At 43.8% G+C, this 23,974-nt stretch overlaps 1 protein-coding gene across 2 annotated transcripts in view; it reads left to right on the top strand.

Moving 5' to 3' along the window:
- The window catches only part of DIS3L2 (DIS3 like 3'-5' exoribonuclease 2), a 191,717-nt gene that overhangs the window by 63,391 nt on the left and 104,352 nt on the right, over positions 1-23,974 (top strand). For both annotated transcript variants that reach the window (XM_086754853.1, XM_086754854.1), the window contains exons 8-10: positions 10,398-10,504; positions 11,686-11,933; positions 18,452-18,625. In XM_086754853.1, coding sequence (XP_086610979.1) covers positions 10,398-10,504; positions 11,686-11,933; positions 18,452-18,625 — 529 coding nt within the window. The remainder of the gene's footprint in view (positions 1-10,397; positions 10,505-11,685; positions 11,934-18,451; positions 18,626-23,974) is intronic.

Raw genomic sequence — 23,974 nt, forward strand, 5'->3', positions numbered from 1 at the left:
AGGAGAAGTAATTTGTGGCCAGTGCAACTCTTAAATGAACACCTGTAGTGGATATTCTTTTTTTTTTTTTGCTAACATAGGGCAGTCTGAAGGTTTTAAGCTGGACAAAGATGCCACCAAGGGTATCATGTTTAATAAAATAAAATCAAGAAACAATCCATCATCTTCACATGTGCATTTTATGTATGTGTATGTGTACACATATATGTGTGTGTATATATGAAAAAGATACATGTATATAAAAGACCTAAACAAAATTCAAACTAAACAAAAAACTCACCAGGTTTCTGGGAATGAAAAATATCCATAGCTACTCTAATAGAATCAAGAAGTACACTTTACTTGTTCGGGGGTAAAAAACCAGAGCCATGTTCCTCTAGACATTACCAGATGGTACTGAAATCTTTGTGCATATGCACAAGCTCTGCAGATTGTTGCCTCTCAGTTGCAGGATGGCTTTTGTCGTTTCTGACGGAGGAGTAGAATTACGCAATATCTCTGATGGCTCATTTGTTCTGCTGCGGATGGTCAGAATGAACCATGAAGAATAAAAGTAGATGTGTCATTTGAATAAGAGCACTCTGGGTCACACTGGGAGTGCAGGCTGTTTTGGTATCTTTTCTGCCCTGGCCTGTGTCCCGTCCGTCATTGTGGCTCTGTTCCTTTTCAGAGCACAGTCACCCCCTTCTTTTCTGAGCACAATCGCCCCCTCCATCTGTAGTTACATGCTGGGGCAAAGAATTTGGGGTTGGCCCTTGCTGTCAGAAGCTCTGAAGCATGAAACATTGTGTACACTGATTACGGCCAAGATTTGAGTGAACTGAATTTCCCTGAAGTCATTGTACGTTGGCCTTCCTATGCCTCTGTGAGGCTTAAAGCAAACCAGTAGAAATTGTTATGCATGGGACTGCAGGCTGAGACTCAGCTGTTGGTTCTGTCTTCACCAAGTGCTGCAGTTATGAGAACTATACTCCCTGCCCTTCTTTTCTAAGACCCCAGGAGGGATGAGATAAGCAAGAGAGAAGTCCACAGAACTGAAGAGACCATCACATTCAGCCTAATTCTCAGCCCATGTACTTTCTCAAAGTTCTTGTGCTCATAAAAGTGCGTCAGTCTTGCTTTGCTCAAGGATATTTAAATAAAAGTTTGTAGCTGGTGTCACTCTGCCAGAAACTGTCCTGGTCAAACGAGTTTTCTCCACTTCTCTGAACTCTTCTTGCAGAGAAGTTGGGTTAAAGATTATCTTCAGAAAAGTCTCTGATCTAGGAACTGATGAGACGTTTTCCTCTCCAGCATGCTTTTCTACACAAAGAGCAATATTGTCCTGTTCCAAAGTTGGATCGTCTTAATGTTAAGTTTTGGTCAGTGGAGATGTTTTTTTTTTTTTTTTTTAGCAAAGTTGGAAGTCTCTTTCCTTTTGCATTTTCAGCTGTGTTTCCAAGGTGTAAATATCTTTATGCACTGAACAAACTTTCTCTCCGTTTTTTTTTTCTTTTCAAAGGCAGGAGGAATGAGCACCCTAAAGAAAGTTTCTCAGCTCCCTTACTAGTGTCCTTCAGACCCTCTCTGAGGTTTCTATGTCCTGTTGAAACATAGGCAAAGAACAAGGCAATAGCATCCTGGCACTAATCTAAGCAATATTGTGTACACAGAGAAGATTAATTCTCTATAGTGCTTGGTATTGACATGCAAGTCCTCTGTGTTTTTCCCTAAGACATCAACTTATTCTGTGTCACAGCTATCCAGAGAAGTCGTCAGCCAGTTGACATGACCTTTGTGAGGTCTGTAATTCTTTTCCTTAATCCTAGTTCACATTGACTACTGCAACGGAGGTAATGTAACTTTTATCACTTACTATTGGACTACAATACATTATTTCTGTGACTTGTCACTGCAGTAGAAGGATTTTTCTTGTACTTCATTTCAGTATGTAATAAAAAAATAGACATTTCTCTGTATCCTCCCAACTCAGGAAAAGTGCAAAATGTTCTGTACAGAATACTTTATGATGCTGTATCCTTACACAGACTTGCGTGTCACATGAGTTTCATACAGATATAAGGTATGTCTTGTTAAATATTGGAATCAGATTACGCTGATAAAGAAACATCATCAATTAAACAGTAGCAGCTACTTGTACTCTCGAGAATGGCAGCTGTGCTCGTAAAAGTGCCTCAGCCTGTCTTAGCGAAAGGATATTTAAATAAAAGTTTGTAAAACTGTGTCACTATGCCAAAAGCTATCCTTGTCAAACTAGTTTGCTCAGCTTTTTTCAACTCTTCTCATGAGAGATCTTACTTTAGCAGATACGCAAAATATCCTGCTTCCCACGGAGTGGCTCCCAGAAGTCATCAGGTTGGTGGACTGGCTGCCCTGGCAGCAATCAAATAGTTGTGTTTGTTCAGGATTTCCACTTACACCTACAGTTCTGCAAATCAGAGTTTGAGTATGTGAATGTCTGAGGCTTGCTCACTGCCTTGACGTAATGAAGTTTGAATAGAAATAGCTCATTTACAGGTGGAGTAAACTGACAGCTAACGCAGACAATTGTGTGATGGAAAATTGAATTGAATAGCTGATGGTTAATAAGTAGAGTCAACAGAATTTGAGTTGGAGCTACTGCAAAACTTACTCCTGTCTGCCTGTCTGTTCAGCATTGTCCAGGTGGATGCTGGTTGATCAAATGTGACTGTTAGTCTCTAGTAGCCCTGGTAGGGTCAGAAATTGTAACCTAAAATTGCTTGTGTCCATGCTGCTACTGACTGGGGGCTGTTATTGAGTTATTTTGGGATTGCTTGGCTCAACAGAAGTGGTGGCACTTGGTTACCTCACTGTATGGTTGTGTGATAATGGTTGTGTGATATGGTGTGATAACGCATTAAGCCATTCCTTTCTCAAGATGATGCTCTAAAGTCCATGCTTAGAAAAGTTTTTGGATCCTTGCAGCAAACAAGAAAACTGTCTAAAGTTTAATCTCTGTTCTGCACTTTCTCATGCACTTCCATGCCCCATCTTGTGCTTTTGTGTCCTCTCTCTTCTTTTAATCATGACTGGGTGCCTACCTGCCTTTTGTGTCTTCCTCTGGTACCTGGAGCCCTTCTGCAGTTAGCAGTGTCTCGTATTGGCATAGGCAGAGTTTAGGGAGGTACTACTATTCCTCTCCTTGGCCAAGGCTGGTCGGGAAAGGATGATGGTGACAAGGATCTGGACCACATACTGTGCCTCTGCTCTGCTCAGATCCCCCCTTCTTTCAGTTTAGCTGCCATGAAATCTCTGTCAAATTTGGAGTGCACCAATGTCACTGGAAGGAATAAATGTTCTTCTCCCTTCTCTTCAGAGGCTCCCATTCACTTTAAGTGCTTTTAAGGAGTCTTCACACTTCTTTCCTAGCCTGCAGCTTTCTGGAGGTGGATCGTCTCCCCTGCGTAGCTCTTAACATTTCTAGGCCACAGCAGAGTGAAAGCTCACCAGGAAATCTTCTCAGTTACGTGGCTTTTAATAGAAATCCTTGAGGTGGAACTGTCAAAAATCAGATCGATTTCACTCTGCTGAAGCCTGGAAAACCAGCAGAGAAGCTGGAGCCATTTCAGCTGCTCGAGACAGCTCTGTATTGGTTTATCCTAAGTTCATGTTTGCGGATCTCTGGATCTAGCTCTGTTGGTTGTTGCTATAACTTTTCTGAAATGAAAGCTTAGATTTCTTGAAGAGTAAACAGTGTAGCAACTCAAGCAAAATGTTCTACTGGTATTGAACAAATTGGGCTTTACAGTGGCCTTGATTAAATGCTGTGGGCTGAATAAGCTCCAGTTACTCTTTTGTTGCACAGCTGGAGCCTGCACTGGAAGTTAATGTTGGGAAAGCTCCTTGTGCTGTTCTTCCCTACTAAGTTGTCTTGACCCCCAAATGACTTCTTAAGTAAGGAAAAAAAAATTACTTATGTAATTAGATAACAGGAATTAGATTAAGTTTAGCATATTACCATATGTTCCTGAATTCACCTGTGTTTCTCCTTTGAGTTACAAGTTTAGGTCAAGTAAGTGAGAGGACATGATACTGACAATGAACGGTGGGTGTGGAGATAAACATATGAGAGTATGGTCATTGTTAGCAGCAAGGTTTCCAGGATGAATCAGACTAGGATTCATTCAGCTGACATATTTTCCATGCAATAGTAAAACTGAACCCACACACACATTAGGAACAAATGCACGTACAGGAAGGAAGTGCATTAAGTAGATAGGCGAAATATTTTTGTAACATTTTAATTTTACTTGCTGTTAATCTAATAAAGCTGTATTTATGTAGACTGCAACACTGTGATTTTTTTTTTTTTTTGAGGTTTAATTCTGTTGCAATAAAGCTTCCAACAGCCCTGCTGACTGGCAGCTTCTCAAGGCTGTGAGAGGGCCGGCAGGCCTGAGTACCTGTGCAATGGTCGTATAATGTTATGTGGCTACTGAGACAGCTATGATTCCATCTGTTGGGCTAGATGGCAGCTTCCCAAAATGGTGTTCAATCTTTGTTGTGGATCAGGCTTGGAGGGTTCTAAAGAAAAGTGACACTCCTGTCTCATCATTCTGCCATCTCCTGCATCCTTCCTCATGGAGCTGGCTAAACATAGGTAATTAATTATATGCTTGACTGCATTGCGTGTTTAAGAAAGCCAGCTATACTTGGCTCTTCACATTGCCTTTGCTCTGTGTTATTGCAGATGCTTGTCTCTGCTGTATGCATCCATTATTATGCCTTTCCTCTCCCTCTCTGAGGGTCTCCTGCCGCCTATACATCTTCAGAAATAATCTTGGTGATCATCTGTGTCTCCTGGTCCTTGTCTTCGGTGTGCTGTTGGGCATGCAGGTGTGTGAGTTCAGGTGTTTAGACATGAATAGCTGTGACAGGGTGAGTCTGCTTAAATGAGTGTTCCAAATAAACATCTCTAAGGACGTTAGTCCTGTTCATAGACACACACCTCTGTGGTGAGACAACTTGAGAATACTGCATGGTTTGGAGCGGCTTTGCTTCTTACCTGCAGAGCCCTCTTGCATTGCACGTGGGAGCTGTTAGGCTGATTTTGGACAGGCTGCGCCTGTTAAATCCTGAAGCTGTTGGCCTGACAGTCTTGTCACACTGAACTGCCTGTCTTCTCTCCATCACAGGTGGAAAGCTCTGTGTGTGGAGATAAAAATACTTGTAAAATACTGCTGCTTGCTATTTTCTCAAGCAAGCCTTCTTATAGCCTGTTTAAAATAAATTCCAGTTTTAGATAGTACCTGCTACCAAGAGAAATGGCACTTTCCTTTGGCTGTTCTCTCTTGGCTGTTCAGCATGCTTGGTGAGACTTCAGAGAGTGCTCACTTGAACCTCTGTACTGTGGACTCCATGGGGGAGAAATCTGCCAAGATCAGGAGAAGCTCAGAGCTCCTACCTCTGTAGGTACCGAAATAACTTTGTAGGAACTGAAATCATCCAACTAGGGACAGGTGTTTCTAAGAAACCAGATCCCTTTGCTTTGATCTGCAAAAAATTACATTTTGGTTTACTTGGTGAAGGGAGGACCAAGTGTGATGTGAACCACTGGTTCCTACCATCAGTTTCGTGTTCTGGAGGAAAAAAACCTGTTCTTTGCCAATAAACAGAGGTGACAGAACGTGAAGAGCATTCGCACTCTCTTCTAAATAGCAGCACCTTTCCTTCTTGTCCCTAAAAGTGAAGATTGTAGCAGAGTAGTGCAATCTAGGGCAAATCTATGCATGCGTTTGAATGTATTGCTTTTTGGTTGAAGGGAGTTTTCATTTCCATATGGCTCTTATGTTGATACAGACAGAACTTCCAAAAACACATCCTCTTGGAGTGTGATACACAATCCTTGAGATATTTACAATAAATTTATTTGTTTCATACCACTTTCCTTATGCATTTGGTACTAAAGTATAGCAGGCTGAAAACTTCTTATTGAAGCAGACATTAGAAAACCTGAGTGTTGTTACTTCGTTAGTAAGTAGTAGACTGTGCTATTGAAAGGTTTACAGATGTGCTGGTATCTAAGCACTAAGCTGAAAAGCAGTATTTCCTTTTTTAAAAGCTTCGTATCAATAATGCTTTCTGATGGGATTCATAGATGTGCCCATGTAGAGTAAGCCAACTGACTTCTCAAGTAGATTTTTTTTTTTCTAGCTGAAGTAACAAACATTGAACTATTTTTTTTTTTAAATTGTTTCTTTCCATCCAAGGAGGGAGACTTTTTTTTTTCCAGTGAGCTGTTTTTGAGATCTGAAACTGTGATATATTTTCATTTGCAAGTGGATATTGCATCTTTAATTGTATTCTTTTTGGACAGAATTTCAAATTTCCACAGTGACCAATGCAAACCTGGTGAAAATAAATTTGGATCTGTCACAAGTAATCAGAATTCTAGTCTGATGACTTTGGGTCCACTCTGGCCACCTTTTAATGTCATGGTAATTTAATTGTAAAAGGAAATTGGGGGGGGGGGGGGCTTTAAAAAAAATATTTGACCTAGGAATGCCTGTCAGACAAATTTAAGTGTGTGCTGAAGCTGCCTAAACTGATCTCTTACAGAAGGAGGCAAATTCCAAGTGTCCTGGATCTACTTTGTTGGTAATAACATAACTAATTTGACTTGCTTTTTGTATCTAGTGCCTAATTTTTTTTTTTTTAAAGTAAAACTATTACAGTTTTGGTTTGTCAGATAATTGCTGAAAGGAAAACACTGAGATTATAATGCAGTTTCACTGGATCCTAGTTGCTGAAGTGTGTTTTCACTGTAAGATAAGCTTATGAAGTATTGCCCAAGCTAACATAGTAAATCTTTCTCAGAAAACATGTCTTTGCCCAGGGTGGAAATATTGAATGGTCATTGGATAACCACCGCAGTAAAGGGGTCAGAATAATTCATTTTCAGTTTGGCATAGCGCAAGGAGTTTCTTCCCACCTCCCCTGCTCAAAATCCTGCTCCTCTCACAAGTTAACTCTCCTTTAGGATTGCTTCCGTGGTTCTGCCCTGTTGTGGGAGATGTTTGTGTCTCCCAGATCAGATCTTCTAGACTACCAGTCTCTGGTGGGGCCCTGATTCCTCCCCTCTCTGCCCACCCACCAAGTTCCAGCTTCACGGGAGAGACGGGGACTGTGCAGTGAAGGAGAGGGAGTGTCAGATGTGTATTTAGGGGATGCAGGTACCAGACTCTCATGGCAGATTATCGCTGTTGAGGCTGAGGTCTCTGTGCAGTAATTTGACAACAGAGCCAGGTGGACATTGGATCTGGGTAGTTGTCCTTTCTGAGCAAAGGAGTTTGCCACAGGGAGCCCTCACTGCTGGTACTCTGCTATTGTAGACCTCTGAGCATTAGATGAAGCCCCGGTACCAACAGAATTTTGACTTCAAAAGGGGCAGCTACAAGGTACAGAGATGTCCACATCTCTTGGCCTTAGGAGTGCAGAGTTCCTCATGTGTCTTCTGCCGTGTCGCTTGTTTCAGGAGCATTCCCCATTAGTAAATGTATACGATGACCTTTTAGATATGGAAGTTGATTGAGATGGTTAAGGATAAGTAGATGGCTGGGATTTGCTTCCTTCTTTCTTTCTTTCTGTTGATGGCATAGTTGTAGATCCCAGGCTCTATCTGTGGAGACTCTAATAATCCTAGGATTTTTTTTGGAGAGACACCAAAATTGGAGAGACCCCTGAAGAAGATACTCACCAGCCAGCCAAAGGCCTCTGGTTGATGTTGGCTGCAAAGGAAAAAGGAGAGTTCTACTGTGTGCCACAATGAGAATTTAGATGCTTTCTGGTATCTGTACTGGGTTAACATGGGGCTCAACTTCAGCAGGATGGGGGGCAATGCTCCAGCCCTGCATGTTCTTCATCCCAGGCAAAGGAAGCCCTGGTCATCCATTTGCTGTGCTCCTTGTAACAGCCCCCTCCTGGTGCTGCTGTGCTTTTGCACGCATGTATGTGGTAGCTCCCAAGGACATCACTGCTGGCTCCTTTATTGACAGGGAAAACTGCTTCAGTGAAAAAATGCGAGTGAATTTGTTGAGAAATGAGAGTTGGAAGGGAAAGCGGAAAGAAGGCAGTGCTAACAAGGGCATGTTCCTCACGTGGCTCCTGGTGCTTTTCTCATTCTTGCCTGCTGGACCTTGAGTTGCTGCTGTTGTTCCGCTACGCTGAGAAAGCAGCAAATGCAGCTCTTACTATTTTCCCAAATACGTTTACATCTGGTTTCTCTTCCAATCAGTATGTGCTCCGTGGGGGAGCGTTCACTCCAGAAAAGCCCTGGGCTTGTGGCAAGCGTGCTGGACAGCATGGCCTTTGGAAGGCTACCAGCCGCCCCTTGCTCTCTGCCCCTGGCGGTGTTTCTTTGTCCCAGATCATCCTATTCCTTGTCCTAGCTGTGTTTATGGTTGGAACACCATAAACCTATGACTGATGGCTTGAAAATTTATGAGAAAACAAAATGGCTCCTTACTTTTATTCTTTGCTAACTGATTGCCTGGTATGACCTTCAGCTGGCAAAGACCTTAAAGGAGGTAAGCAAAAGAGGTGTGTAACTTGGGTATCCCCACTTTTTAAACTGTTTATAATTATCTGAGCAGTTTTTTTTCCCCAACTTGTTTGTCACTAGGAAACTCTGAGTGGTTTTATCCCTTAGTAACCCTGGTTGTGGCTAATATGAGTTCATTTCAGTGGGAGAAGTAAAAGAGAAATGAGTTTGCTGCTGCCACTACTGCTGCTTTTTTAGGAAAGTAGATTTTTATTTAAACCCTTGAATATCTGTCCATTCTCTTCTCGGCCTTGCTAGCAAGTCAGTAAAGATAAAATAAAAGTAACTTAGATTCTTCTGAAAAAGATGATCTCTGGGGAGAGGTGAAGTCTGAAGAGCTTTGTATCAGAAGGCAAAGCTGTGGATAATTAGTGGCATATGAGAACCAGGGTTTGTCATTAGAGCAATAGCCATCATTGTCAAATGACTGCTGGGGTAACATTGCCTGAAGGCAACCCAGGCCATCCGCAGCGGCAGGACCATCTGTGAATCTGCCCCCATGATGGTGGTGCACAGCCGTTCCCCTCGGGGCAAGCTGCTGCCCCCTGCTGCCATGCCGGCTCCCCCCGAGCACCGATCCCTGGCACCCCAGCACTGCCTGGCGCTGCCGGCAGCTGCGGCCTCCCTTCCCACAGCCTGGCCCCCTTCATCCGTCATGTCACCAGCAGCCTCCATCGAGGGTCCCTGCGGGACAGATGGGTGTCATCTGGGGGCCAGGGTCTGCGTGTCACCGCCGTTCTCCTGGAGACTTTCTGTCGTGCGTGAGCGCCGTTGGCCTGCTGGAGCACAGCCTTCAGCGAAATGTTGCTTTATCTCATGTCTTCTAAGGGAAGCAGTGACAGCTACGTCCCTTGAAACTTGCAGTCGGTGCCACAGTCTCTCTTTATGAAAGCAAAATTTCTTTTGAACACTCAAGGCTTGATTTTAGCACACGTGCTTGAGATGGATGCCATTGCCGTACAACTGGAAAAAGGCAGTCATCTTCCACAAGCCCTCCAGAGAAGAGCATATGGATGTTTACATCCAAAAAATGCTGTCAGAGCAGCAACCACAGGCTCCCAGCAGGGATGTAGCTCAAGAAGGGACTGGTCCCACCCTTCTCCGTGGCAAAGATGACTTTGGATGTTTATAAACACTGAATGCATTTGGTGTTTGTGCCAGCCATCTATAGCGGATACTTCCAAACTCAGATGCTTGATACTTGAAAATTGCAAACTAGAAATTAGTTGACAGTTGATTTAAATGTTATTGGTTCTGGTCAAGAGATGTCAGGGGAAGGGTGCTGTTTGTCATAAATAGTAATTACTTTTGTAAAATTTTTTCATAATCCTGGTCCACAGCCGAAGAGGGTCAGCTTAGTGGATATGGATTCAGTTTCAAAGATAAACATGCATTTTATAACCTTGTATAACATTTTTGAAGGAAATTAAATATTAAATGAATGTATGTACTTGAACGACTGCTTATATAATGTTAATGACTTCAACTAAGAAATGCCAGGAAATTCATGTAGTTTTTGGTATTTAATAGACAGAATGTGTTTTCCACCATTTTGTTTATTATGGCTGGTATAGTTCTGCTTGTCAGGTTGGAATTTATTTTGATTTTTTTGTTGTTTTTCAGCAGATCTGCATGGTAAGTGAAGATATATCTGCTTTCTGTGGTAGCCTGGAGAAATAATAATTGCTTCATGCTTCACTGCTCTTACACTTGAGAGATCTTTTTCCTTTCAAATGAGTCTACTACACACACCTTGTGTTGTAGTTTGCAGCAGAGGCCCAACACAAATTCGTGATGGAAATGTGCTACAGTAACTGTTGTGTGTGTTTGTTTGCAGCAAAGGCTGTTGGGTTCAGTGGTGTGCACAGAGCAAAGCAAGATGATGGAACCAAGGTGAATGATCCTAGGCTCCTCCCAGATGAGTTTCTTCAAAGGACAGCCAAGGTAACTCGCTGGAGAGTGACAAGTGAGCACGTGTGTGCTCCCAAAGGCTGAAGCAGACCAGTCCTGGCCTCCCTGTAGTCTCCATCTGTTGATCTTTGAGTCTCATTCCTCATTTCAAAGAGAATAATTGTCCCATCTGATAAAAATCAAGTGTCTTGTTATTTTTTCCCAGTTACCCTAGTTTAAATTCTCTTTGTTATGCAAAATTACTTAGCAAGATTCAGAAAAAAGATTGGATACTAAGACAAGTGTCAGGATATCCAAAGTTGTCAGAATTAATTCTTACAGTCTTTGGAAAAGCTGCTAGTGCTGTTGGTTCAAGATTTGAGTCAATCTCTAGATGTTGAGACCAGAAAAGGACTACTGGGTCAGGCTGGGTCAGGTCTCTTCCATGTCTTGTGCTTTCCCTTGCACCCTCTGATTCTGGTCCCTGTTGTGGGCTGGGCTGCCCCTGGTCTCATCCAGCGTGGCAATTCCAGTGCTCAGAATTGCACAGAGGTGCAGGTCCTGAAATCTTCTGGAAGGACTCTTCTGTATAAGGAAATCAACTATAATATTTCTGTTATCCAATGATTTATTATGGTCTACAAAAATACAGCCTGGATGAACACCTCTCTGGAACAATTATTTAGTGATATTGTAATTTATTATTCTTTTCAAAGCCATCTTGTATAAAGGTAAAATAACCCCTAACTTCAGAAAGCACAGAGAGGAGAACGGCCAAATTCCCCACAGCACATCCTTTCCTGTGGTTAGCGTTGGATCCGCCAGCGGCACTGTTTTTGGACTGGCCTGTTCTGCGCTGAAGGTTGAAATCACAGGCCGATGATACAAATGAAAGATTTTACAGGAGCTGCTTGTATGTTGTGGCTGATTCCCTGCATTTGGAAGCATCTGCTTCTTGTCTGGTTTTGTTCTGTAATCAAGAAAATTGCTGTGGAGAGCTAGCACTTGGAAGGCACTTAGCTCTTCTATAGCCATGAGCAAGATGGCAAGGAAAATACATTGTAAATAGGTACTCAGTAAAAAAATGCGCAAACACACATACACACACAGGGAAAACATGATATAGGCCTTGTGATTTTTCCAGATATTCTGCTAAGCCTCTGTGTATCCCTACTCTGTTAAAGAAAATAAGTTTCTCTGAAGGTATTGACTGTAGAAACCTTTGCCCCTTCCAGGTGGTCTATATTTTGGAAAAGAAACATTCCCGAGCAGCTACAGGCTTCATCAAGCTTCTGGCAGACAAGAACAGTGAGCTCTTCAGGAGATGTGCCATGTTCTCACCTGTGGACCACAGGGTGCCCAGGGCCTATGTGTCTTTGACTGATTGCCCTCCAGACTTTGTGACCAGGCCTGAGGACTATTCAAACATGCTCTTCATCTGTCGCATAGTGGACTGGAAGGAAGACAGCAACTTTGCAACAGGGTACGTGTTTGCCATTGGAAGTGGAGATGACCGAGATTTCCAGTTGGAGTTCTTGATCTCACTTAATTTAATGCATGTGATAGATACAGAAATCCGTTAACAAGATACTTGTCTTGTATCCCTCTGGCATTTGGTGGTTAAAATGTGATGAGGCTAAGGATATAGCTCATCATTAGTTAATCTCATGGCTACATAATGTTAGTTTCTTTTGGCGCTTACTTCAGTGTGCTGGCACATCACAGTATTAATGAGCATAAGGTCTCTGCTCAGAAGAGCTTGCAGTCTAGAGGGAGCACACAGAGGTAGTTAGCATGACCAGCACAAGCACCATGAGGTGCTAGCAGCCTTTCAATCCTTCCTTCCTTTGTGTAAGAGTAATACACAGTGTGTAGGCATTTCATGTCTGCCAGAGGAAGATGATCAGTAGCTGTGAGGCTCATCTTTTGTTTTTAAGCCTTTGCTGATAAGAAGTAGAAAGAAGATTTTTGTGGTTTTAAATCTGCATTGCTTCAAGGAAGGATACTAGAAATCAAGAGAAGTTTCATTCGCTCCTGAAGCAGGTGAGAAGGGTGTTGCGCTCTGTAGATTTCAGGAGCAACTGTAAAGCCATTGCTGTCCAGAGTTCAAATTGCAGGCACTGCCATGAAGGGGGAGATTTTAAGCCAGGGCTACACAAATGACCTATACTGGACTGGATCCAAATTGCAAGCTCATTTTGCCTCTCCTTGATGAAGACGCTGTAGTTTTCAGCATTTTCACTCTTTCTTGGGAATAGCCGCAGTGTGCCAAACACCCACCTGGAGTGGCCGTGCTGCTTCCTAGAGAGTGGGTCTCAGTAAGAAATGGTGGACGTTGAGAAATCTATTCAGTGAGCAGTCCTGGTTTGGCTGGTGATCCAGAGTGGGTAACTCTGACTTACAGCAATGCTGTGGTCAAATTTTACAGGGGATGGAGATCTGAATGTAACCTGGAACATCTGAAGTTGTGGGAGTTGGGCAGAAAGCCCCACTTTTCTCTTCCCCTTGCAAAACTGTTCAGATGGGGTTGCAGAACTGTCATAGTGTGTCGGCACAGTGGGTTTTGGAATCCTCATCTCAAACTCCTGGTAAAGGTTAAAACTTACATAAAACTTATTTTTTTTTAAGAGTAAATACGTTGGCACAGATCTGCCAGCCCTAGAACTAAAGTAAACTAAACTGAAGTCCCTATTTCCATGAGTTTGAGTTCGTTATCAGTTGTGGCTGCTTTGTGTGCCCAGTAATAGCAAGTTTCACGTGTACTCCTTGAGAGCCACATGAGCCGTTAAGTCACTCAGTATTTCCTAGCTAAACTACAGTGCATGAACTCAAGTGGCCTCCCTTTGAGCCCCACTTAACTAGGGGCTGGCTGTACCGTGAACTTCACTATGACTAAATTTCTTATTGGCAGGGTTTTTCTTTGTCTTCTTTGACTCCAAGAGAGAAAAGACTGGAGGGCGATTGTACTGCTTGGCTTCTTGTCATGAACAACCCCCCTTTTCAGCAGAAATGGGGGAAATTAGGAGGATGGGCTCTTGTCTTTTTTCATTGGCTAACGTGTGTATCTTTAATCTGTGCTTCTGACAGCATTGTATATTCTCATCTGACTGTTTTGGTAGTTTCCAAGATGTAAAGGGTGTTGTCGGGAAAGAAAACGTCCATTATTTTCTTCATACATAGCTGCTTCCTCTGGGACTAGGTTGCACTTCAGTAAGTGCCTTGTGGAGATGGGAGCATAAAACCTTGGTGACCCATTTTGTTTTTAACTATAAATACATCCTTGTTTAAACACTGAAAGACAAGGAAACCTCTTGAAGGTCCCAAAAGTTCCTGTTTGCTTTTGGGGTGGTTTATAAGCTTGTTTATAAGCCGTGTTGCTAGTCGTGGCCTGCTTGAAGGAGAGAAGAGCAGGTGATCTGCAGCTCATTGCATGCTTGGTTTTTTGAACTTTCTTGTGCACCCCTGAGTTCTGCCCACAGACCTCATGATACCCCTTTGGCAGCACCACCATGGTTTTGATGGTGTCTGGACTAAAGAGCCTGTAGGTCATCACTGGGGAAGTATGAAAGGGAAACTCCCTCCGTAGTTGGCAGTCGTTTCCCCTGGATGCTTTGGGTGTTTCCAGGTACACTCCATCCTGCAGCTGAACTCCCCCAGGTTAGGTGTGCACCTTTCAGCTTTCCTTTCCCCTTGGGAAGTTCAGTGCTAGGTTTCCAAGCCCAGTTCACAGCATATTCTGGTCTTCAGAGTGGCGACGTGTGGCTGGAGCAGTGGGATGCCCTGGCCAAGAGTTTGGCGGTGGCACTGGCCACCCAGGGCGGCCACCTGCACAGGGCCACTTGACAGTCCCTTGGAGGCCCACTTGGGGAGGGGGGTGCGTTTCTGTGTCGTGATTGCCACCTGGTGGTCACCAGTGAGACACTGTCCCCTCTGAAGGCCACCCTGTCACCCAGACCGGGCTGGGAAGGAGCACGGAGGAAGGAATGTCTCTATGTCCCACTCGTGATGCCCTGCCGGTGTGCTGCTGTGCTCCCTTTTGCATGTGAAGTGATTTTACCGTGGCAGTGAGATGCTGTTTAGCTGTACCTGCCTCAGGTAGCAAATAAAGCAAAATAGCTCCGAAATACTCTCCTTTTACAGATAAATATTACAAGTACTGCTACATACGGTTATTTTCTGGGGACCTTTTTTCAGTGGTGGAGTCTAAGACTGTTTGGAGAGTTAGTCCAGACATCTCCATAATTTTGGAGATGGATAAGGTGGAATCTTTTTCTTTTGCCCACCCCCCCCCCCCCCCCCCCCCCGATGATGATGAGACTGTTAAAAAACCCCCAACAGCTAGTAGTAAAATGTGAAATCGTCGATTCCCTCTGCGTCACGCAGGGCTTGTGGCTATTCTAGCTCGAGGCCTTAGATATTGGTCTGTCAAGGTGACAAGATTTGTCACGGCATTTGCAATAAAACGAATCATTGCGGGATGTTTTTTCACTTGACGCTCTTTCCAAAATCATCCAAGTGGCTTGAATTCCTTTAATCTCTGGCATGCTGCTCCTGTGCTCTGATGGCGGGTGGCCCGGCAGCTGGATGGAGGCAGCTCTGTGGTGTGGAGTGGGGCTGGGCTGTGCTCTGAGGCACTGGGGGTTCCCATGACACAGCTCTTTGTCCCCGTGATGCTCAGCCCTGCAGACATCTCACCATCTCCACTGGGATCCTGGGGCTTTATCAAGCCCGTGCAGGTCTGCCTGTGAGCTCCAGGCCCTGGGCACTGGGAGCAACTGGGTGGTCTTCCTTGCTGTCTCCTCTCCTGCTCCTGTACAAGCTTCCTTTAGGAGCAGTGACTAGTTGATGTGTAGGATGTTCTGCTGCTGCTGCAAGAAACCCTCCATGTAGGATGACTGTGGACAAGTCTACTCCGGGAGAAATTGAGTAAGGTTGTTAAGTCTCTATGGAAGTTATTCACTCCCATTTGGGAGCCTGCCCGGCTTTCCAAAGGAAACAAGCCTTATGTAATTATACTTTGTCTTTTTGGAGAGTTCTTATCATGTAACCCTTGAACACGTGGGCCAGCTTCAGCTGAGTCTGGGGAGTGGAGAGGACTTGAATGTTTGTAGAAATGGGTGACCAAGGAGATGTGACCAGTGTCACCATGAAGGGGAAGATGACAGCATGAGTGTAGCTCTGTCCCAGGCGCGCACGCAGGAGAGGTCAGGCTCTGGTGAGTCTGCAGCTCGGAGCAGTTCAATGATCCTGTTTTGGAGGAATATCCTGTACCGCGTGCTGCCCAGCGCCCTGACTGCAACACGCATTCGTGCACACTGTCACCGTGTCTGACATCAGTCCGAGGGTATTCAAGGAACCCTCCAGCATGCTCTAGTGCTCCTCCATCAACGTCACAGAAAATAAATGTTTACGTCTACATTTTTTTTTTTTTTTTACCTTTTGACATTTAGAAAAAAAGAGACACACGCAAGCACGGAGTGTCACAGACGCCATGACTCTGAGGGGGTGAACGTCTGACTGCCGCTGGGCCCTGTGCCTGTTGTTGTTTATAAGCCTCTTGAACTATTCTTGCTACCCTTGGTGGCCGCGGAGCCCTGTGAGTGATTTTACAGCCTGGCTGTTACTCCAGGGCCGTCAGTGATCCTGTATGCGTTACCTTTGATCACATGCTGTCCTGTCAGATTTTGCTCTGATGCAAGTCATCGTGTCTGCGTGACTGTAACATGGCCCCAATTAAAGTCAGTTGTACACTTTTTATTTCAAGGTACTTGGGAAATGTTCCCTGGAACGCTGTAAATCAAATGTTAATTACTATTAAAAAAATATTAGTCCTATATCAAACCTCTGGGTAAACCCCTTACGGTTCGTAATCTAATTTCAGTAAACGGATCAAGAGAACATGGGTTTCAAGACTGAGCTGGAAAGCACGCTGGCATCCAGAGGTGCTTTCCATGACTTGTCGTGCCGATGTCCAGCCACCTTCCTGGTGCACTTCCCAGCTCTGCCCTCCCAAGAGAAGGGAGATCTCAAACCCTTGTCATTCCTTTTTGGTAGGGCAACATATCCTCTCCATCTTTTTTTTTGTCCATCCTTGATGCCAGTGGTGGACCTGCAGACCCAGAGGCTCATCCTTGCTCAGTCTCCCAGCTCCGCACTAGATTGTTAGAAATGAAGCGGTGGTTTCTCTGGTTTATTGTTACTGCTGAGAGAGAGGGAGATAAAACTGATGCCTCATGTATTTACATTAAAATAAGGATCAGGCTGGGACCAAGCTGCAGGAACGGAGAACTCAGCCTTGGTGCCAAACGTGCACATATTTCTGCGATATAGTTTGTACATAAAATTGAAACAATGAAGGGAAATATATTTTATCCTTGTTTTCATTTTTTATTTTAAAGCTAGGCAATGTGAACTCTACTATTTACCGTGCCACGACGCACACGATCCTTTCCAGCATGTTACGCCGTGTGACACGTTTATTCCGCAGCCCTTCCTGTTGTGAGGGGAGATAGCGGTGCTCCCATAAAGAAGATGGGCTTGCTTGCGCTGCGCAGACTGGGTTTGTTCTGTGGGTTTATGGCACATTTGAAGCCCTGAGAGCATCTTGCTTGTCCAAATGACAAGTGCACTGTTTTGGCCCCAATTTAGGAAAGTAATTAGTGCCTCTTCTCACTCATTGGAATTAAAGCAGAAGGATCAATATAATGATTGTGTATTTTATGCAGTGGAAAAAACCACTTATTAGAGTGGCTGTTTTTGCACTGTGTTATTACCCCTCTCTTTTGTGTCATATTTTGATGGATTTGCCTTAATTTCAGTTGCAATTTTCTTGGGTCAGGACCATTATCTCTAGTGGCTCTGATGTGCCATTCGCCCTAATGACCGTATATTAAAAAAAACAAACAAACAAACCTCTGTGTACTGTAGAGCAATCTGGGGATGAGAAGGGGGACAAGGGGGGCCACCGTAGGACATAGGTTCTCATGTCTTATTTGTAACCAGGTGGGAAGGGAACAAATGTCCCAGCCCTTTGGATTTCCAGTTTGCGTGCTGTGTCCAGAGACAAACACCTGTTTGACACCAGAGCTCTTGGACGAACACATGCTGGGCTTTGCACTGGAGCAGATGGAAACTTTCTCCAAGCATGATTGAGCAGCAGCCTCATCCACACATATGCAGAATATTTCATCAAGGGCTATTGGCATTTAGGGGACAGTTTCCCCTGCTTATTGCTTGCTTCTAGATCCTCTCCAGTTAGCTCCTGGTTCAGAGGCTTCTGCTTAGCTAGGAGAGGAGGGACAAACTCCTGGGAATGTTTAGGTCCTGGAAAGAGCCTGCAAAATGGTTGGAAAGGTGATCTGTGGGCACATCTGTGTGTCTAACTCCTGTAAGGAAGGCAGAAAGGGCTCCTCACGCCCTATGATGTCTTCATTGGGCATCAGTTTGCTCAGGCAGAGGTGCGTCTCCTTTGGGATGGAGAGCAGTGTGCGAAGCTCCCCAGGACCTGTCTTCTGCAGAGCTGTCTGGGGTCTGGTGGGAACCTATTCTCCATTTCGGATAGTGGTGAGTGGTTTGTGTTTTTCAGTAGTGAGGAGAGGAAGGAGGATCTCAAGGGAACCAGCCATGTGTAGAGCTAGAGCTGCCCATGTGGAGTGCTGTGCTCTTCTTATCACCATTGAATGTTTTTTTTTTTGTTTGATTGTTTGTTTTTTAAATGTGACACTTTCTTGCCTCTGCAAAAAGCTAATAATATAAAACATCTCCTTAAAATGAGATGCACGAAACAGGCCAGGGTACTGTCTGTCTAGTGTTTTACATCTCCAGCAGACATAAGTCATGGTATTGTCTGAATTCCTGATAAGTCCTCTGCCAAAACTCAGGGAGAAGTGAATGGGTGAAAGAGTGTGTTTGAGGGCTCAGCAGCCTCTCTGCAGGAACAGTAACAACATGACAACAGTAATTATACACTTTAAAAAAGCATCCCTTTCTTTCTTTTTGCAGGCAGTTGGCCAAAAGTCTTGGGCAGGCTGGGGAGATTGAGCCGGAAACGGAAGGGATCCTGACAGAGTACGGTGTGGATTTCTCCGACTTTTCCCCTGAGGCCCTGGAATGTCTTCCCCAGAGCCTGCCCTGGGTTATTTCGCCAGAAGAGCTGGCCAAAAGAAGAGATTTAAGGTAACAACAAAAAGCACGGTCTGACACTCCTCCTTGGGTTGGTGCAGGGTTATCTTCTTTTGTTTTACTTCCATCACACTTTGAAAAGGCACTGACTTTATTACATGTACTGTGTTACACGTTACCTGTGCTAGCATGGAAAGAAACTGCTTTTGAAAGTACCTACAAACCCAGAAGATCAGTTATATGGAGAAGTATTTTGTGAGACAAAGAGGCTTTTTCTCAAAAGAACTATTGAAAACTGAAAATTTGGTGTTTGGCACCTAATCTGAAAGCTTTATGTTTTTGTCTGGAATGTATTACGTATTTTAGTGGTAGTTTTATAGCAGAGATTTTCTGAATGCCTGGCCGATCAAATGATCTTGGACATTGTTACTTTGAAACTTAAGCACAGGTAGAGACTGTCCTGCGTTTTCCTGTCTAGTCTCGACATTTCGGTCTGTTTTGAAGAACTGGTGTCATGCGGAGTTTATGATGGTGCTTGATCAGGTTAGCAGCTGGCAAATGCAGTCGGCCCCTGCAGCCTGGCAACTCCGTGCTGTCCACCTTCCACCTCACGTTACCTTTCCCTGTAACTTAGTGATGCTCCCACCAGCTTTCGGGAACTCCATAATCTGTTGGGTGGTTGATACTCTGACATTGCTGGTCTACCCACAACCAGTGGATTTGCTAGGCTTCAAAGTGTCAGATTTCAGAGATGTCTTTACTAGAAAATATTTAAAGACAAAAGAAAAGTAATTTGTTCAGAGCCTCACTTTGCAATAGAGGAAGGTGCAAGAAATCAAAGCAATAAATGCATTACTCCTCCTGCTTGCTTGTGCTAGAGCATCCTGTCTCTGTGGGCAGAGTCATTGCTTTCTTGTGTATTGTTGATGTGAAACAACCCCATGAGCCTGGTTCCTCAAGACACTGCACTGGCACAAGCACCTGCATATATGTAGCAAGCTCATCTTCCTCTTAGTTTATCTGCATTACTGGCACGGCCACTAGCAATTTTAGTGGATAAGCTGGTAAACTGTAGCTGTTTGTATCTGTACCTGGACTCCAGATGTTACTTTGGACCTAATCTTCCACTGTAGCCTGCAATCTCCTTACTGCTTCAGCTTCGCCATACAATGGAATAATTCAGGGGAGAGCCACCCTCTGGTTGACTAGCGGTCACACTCCGATGCCAGATCCAGACTGTAGACTTTGAGTAGTTCTAAAAAAAAAAAAGATACTGAATGCTGCAGTTCAGAAGTCACTGTGGAAAGTGCTTATTTTTATATTTTTGACTACATTTCAGTAGCATTCTCTGTTTCTTCTGACCAAGTTCTTTCAAGCAAATAAAGAGCTTGACTTGTCTCCAGTCAGACAGTCAGTTTTGGAAACAAATTCCAAGTGCATTTCTTGCTTTTATTGCTGAATTATTACACTGGGACTTATCAAGGTGATAACAGTTCTCAGTTAAGCCATTTAAATCCCTCTCTGCCCCTTCCCAACCACAGTGCACACTACAAAGTAAATTTCCTTTTGATCCTCTCAAATATAAACATTTAACAGTCAAGGTTTTTAAGACAATTATTTAGGCTTAATTTACTAATCCTTTTAATGTCAACTGCCACACCACTGACTAACTAGTCTGTGGTCTAAAAGCATATGGAGATAGCATGAGACTTCTAGTTATGGAAAGTAAAATACAAATGAGTCTTCTTTTTTGTTTCCTCACAGTGAGAGTTTTGTCTGCCCAGGAAAAGATGAGTTTTATTAGTAAATGTAGCATGAGTTGTAGCTGAGTGGAGTCCTGCAATTGGAGACCTGGCTGCTGTCTCTTCTGGTCTCACACATCACACCTTGAGAGATTGTTCTTGACAAGTCCCAGGGTAGCTCACCTTTAACTTGATATTAAATATTAACTTTCATGTTGTCAGCAATGAGTGCGTTGTGGTCTGCAGTGTGGTGCAAATAGCTGGTACACTCTGGCCCAGGCTGGCATCCAGAGGAAGACGCCTGACCCTGGGTATCTGGTCTGGGCACACACGGGAGTTGTGCCTCATTTTCCAGGGGAGCTCACACCATGTTCAACAGCCCCTGCCTCTGTGAGTGCCCATCTTTGCTCTACTTTGCGCGTGTTGATCTGTCAGTCTCCTCAGGTATTGTACAGTACTCTGAGAGTACAATGTAAGATAAATTGCAGTGAAATAAAGACTCATCTTTTCTCCTGAAACATCCGTGTTAGCACGTCTAAATAGCTCATCCTGATTCAGTTTACACATGGTTCACTTGACTAGAGTAACCACATACTAGAGTTTGACTCAAAATACTGTCATCTCTAGTAAATCCTCTGCTTTGCAAGACAGCTCTGTAAATTTTCTAGTATCATGCGTTAAGCTTTTGGGATTCGGAGTCAAGACCTGAGTGGAGTCTTGGGTTTTCTGGTGTTTCCTCTTCCTGAGATAACCTCTCCTTGTTTCGTTTCACTATGGGAAATGACCCTTTCCTCCTCGAAAGGCAACCTGTATTCTTCTAACCAGCATCCTGAGTGTGGTCGACTCTGTGAGTCAGTGAATAGAGCACAGAGGTAAGAGGTTCTGCACCGGAGGTGTTTGTGAGTGTGGTTTTAGATGAAAGTGAGACAATGTGTTTCACCAAGCTGCTGAGGCTGGGCAAGAGGAGGGAAGGATATTTTGTCCATGCCATCTTGTAAATATGTTCCTTGATCTTCCTGCAAGTCTTTCAGTTTTACAGGAAGCCTGTTCTTGCCATGCATAGTCTGTTTGGATAGCAACTGTGATCTCACCTACATAGCCTGTGCAGAATTGCTTCCAAGAAATCTTTTTTTTTTTCCTCATTTCTCCAGTAATGCCTCACAAAGAAAAGTTTACATAATATTTTAATATTGCTTAAGGCAAGAAAGATCCAAACCTCGTGGATGACTTTGAAATCTTTTACCTGATTTAACTCTTTGCTCTGCCACTAGCACACAGTTTTGCTATGGACATCTGCTTTTTACCTGCATGGGTTTATCTCTTTGTAAAACTAGGCAGGTATTTCACAGGTACTCCCAGCTTACTTGTTTGTAAAAAGCACCAGAAACTTCTAATGAAAAGCACCAGGCAAGTATTGGGAGTTGGCATTGCATACTGCAGTTGTGTTTTATAGAGAGCATGAAGTTTCATAAGTATCAGAGTCGTGTGGTTGAGGAAACTTCCCTTCCAGAGACTTTAAATGTGATAATACAGATAGGACCAGAGTTCTCATTTCATTATTCAGGTTAACTGGAACTGGTTTTTTTTTGTCATTAGAAGTTTGAGAAGTGTTTGTTTCTGCTTTTAGAGAAACATTGGAGGATTAGTGTCATAGAGACAAATTGTGATGGGTGCAAAGTTTCAACCATTTTCCGGTCTTTTTCAGTGTTTCAACATGTAATTTTCATTTCCTCGTTTGCTTTGCTTTGCATGTAGTGTTTCAATGGTGTGGGACAAAATATAGCCCCTGAACAGGAGAGGGGTCAGGGCAGAGGAGGAAATGCAAATTTCAGAGGTGGGTGCAGGGGATGGGGGCTGGAGGAGGCGGCTGTTTGAAGAGATGTAGCCAGGAATCTAAGAAACCCAAAAGCTATTTCTAAGACTCATTCCAAATGTTTCTAATTTCATTCATATCTTTTTGTTTCCTTTACTGCTTAACTGGGACAAGAAACTAAAGCCAGGAAAGTCCAATCATAGTGGGAAACAAAACCCTAAATATTGGAGAGAGAAAAAAGGCCGTTCTTTGCAAAGCAGTTCTGCCTTTTGCTTGTCTCCCATTGTTGGTGTTACTGTGGAAAATGTATAACATCACTCTTTTGGAAAGCGCTACAGCCTGTTCAAGTAGAGATGGTTTATATAGTCTAACATGGAAGAACTTGAGGATATCTATTTCTTTACCATTTGCCTAATAATAAGTGAGCCTGTTGACCTCCGCTGGACTATTACAAATGTGAAACTTGGCACTCAAAATTGCTTGCTCTAAATTTTCCAGTTGCTTTCTCTTTTTCCATTTGATGTCATCCTGCCAACTAGTGATTTTATTATTATAAACAGGACATTGTATTCACTTTTAAGAAGAAATATGAAGCTGAAGGTAAAATTACAAACTGCAGTTTCTCAGCTGGCAAAATACAAAACAATGAGCTAAAAATACAGAGCAGAGAAAGGGTGCTGTGGCAAGAAACTCTGAAATATCTACAAGATGGATGTGGTCGGAGGAGCAGAAACTGACTGACTTGAGCTGAGCAGCTCTGAACTCCTGAGAAGCACCAAATGGCTGAGGTTGGAAGGCACCTCTGGAGATCATCTACTCCAACCTCCTTGCTCATAGCAGGGTCAACTAGAGCAAGCTGCTCAGGGCTGTGTCCAGCTGGATTTTGGATGTCTCCGAAGATGGACGTTTTACAACTCCTGTGAACAATGTGTTCTGGGGTTCAATCACTCGTAGAGTAAAAAGGTGGGGGTTTTTTACCTTTACATGGAATCTCCTGTATTTTTTTGCCCATTGCCTTTTGTCTTAGTGCTTAATACCACTGAGAAGAGTCTGGCTTTCTCTTCTTTACTCCCTACTATCAGGTATATCTTCACATTGCTAAGATCTCCCTGCCTAGCCTTCTCTTCTCGAGGCTGAACAATCCCAGCTCTCTCGGCCTCTCCTTGTAGGTCAGATGCTCCAATTCCTTAATCATCATTGAGGGCCTTCAGCAAACTTGCACCAGTATGTTGATCTCTTCCGGTACTGTGGAGTCCAGAACTGGACACAGCACTCCACCTATGGTCTCACTAGTGCTAAACAGAGGGGAAGGATTGCGTCTCTTGACCTGCTGGTAACGCTCTTCTTAATGCAGCCCGGGAGGCTGTTGGCTGCCTTTGCTACAAGGACACGTTATTGGTTCACGTTCAACTTGTTTTCCATTAGGACCCCAGGTCCTTTTCTGCCAAGCTGCTTTCCACCTAGTTGGTCTCCAGCCTGTACTGGTGCACGAGGCTATCCCTCCTCAGGTGCAGGACTTTGCTTTTCCCTTTGAGCTTCGTGAGATTCTCATCAGCCCATTTTTCTGCTGAGGTTCCTCAGAATGGCAGCACAACTGTCCATTCCTCCCATGAGGAGCATGAGTATTACTGCTGCTAAAAGGCCTGGAGGGCATCAGATGGGGAGACAGTGAGGATTCACTGCATTGGCAGGAGACAATTAATGCTCACTTACTTCCCTTGCAGAGTGGAGTTAATGAGTTAATGAACTTTGCTCTTGCAGGCAAAGAGCTCTAAGAGTGCAATGAAGCTTTCAGCTAAAATTTCCATCTTGGTATTTCAGCATGTGACCTTGATTGCAACTGGCCTA

This window comes from Chlamydotis macqueenii, chromosome 9, assembly GCF_036417535.1.
Source record: "Chlamydotis macqueenii isolate bChlMac1 chromosome 9, bChlMac1.mat, whole genome shotgun sequence".
Lineage (NCBI taxonomy): Eukaryota > Metazoa > Chordata > Aves > Otidiformes > Otididae > Chlamydotis > Chlamydotis macqueenii.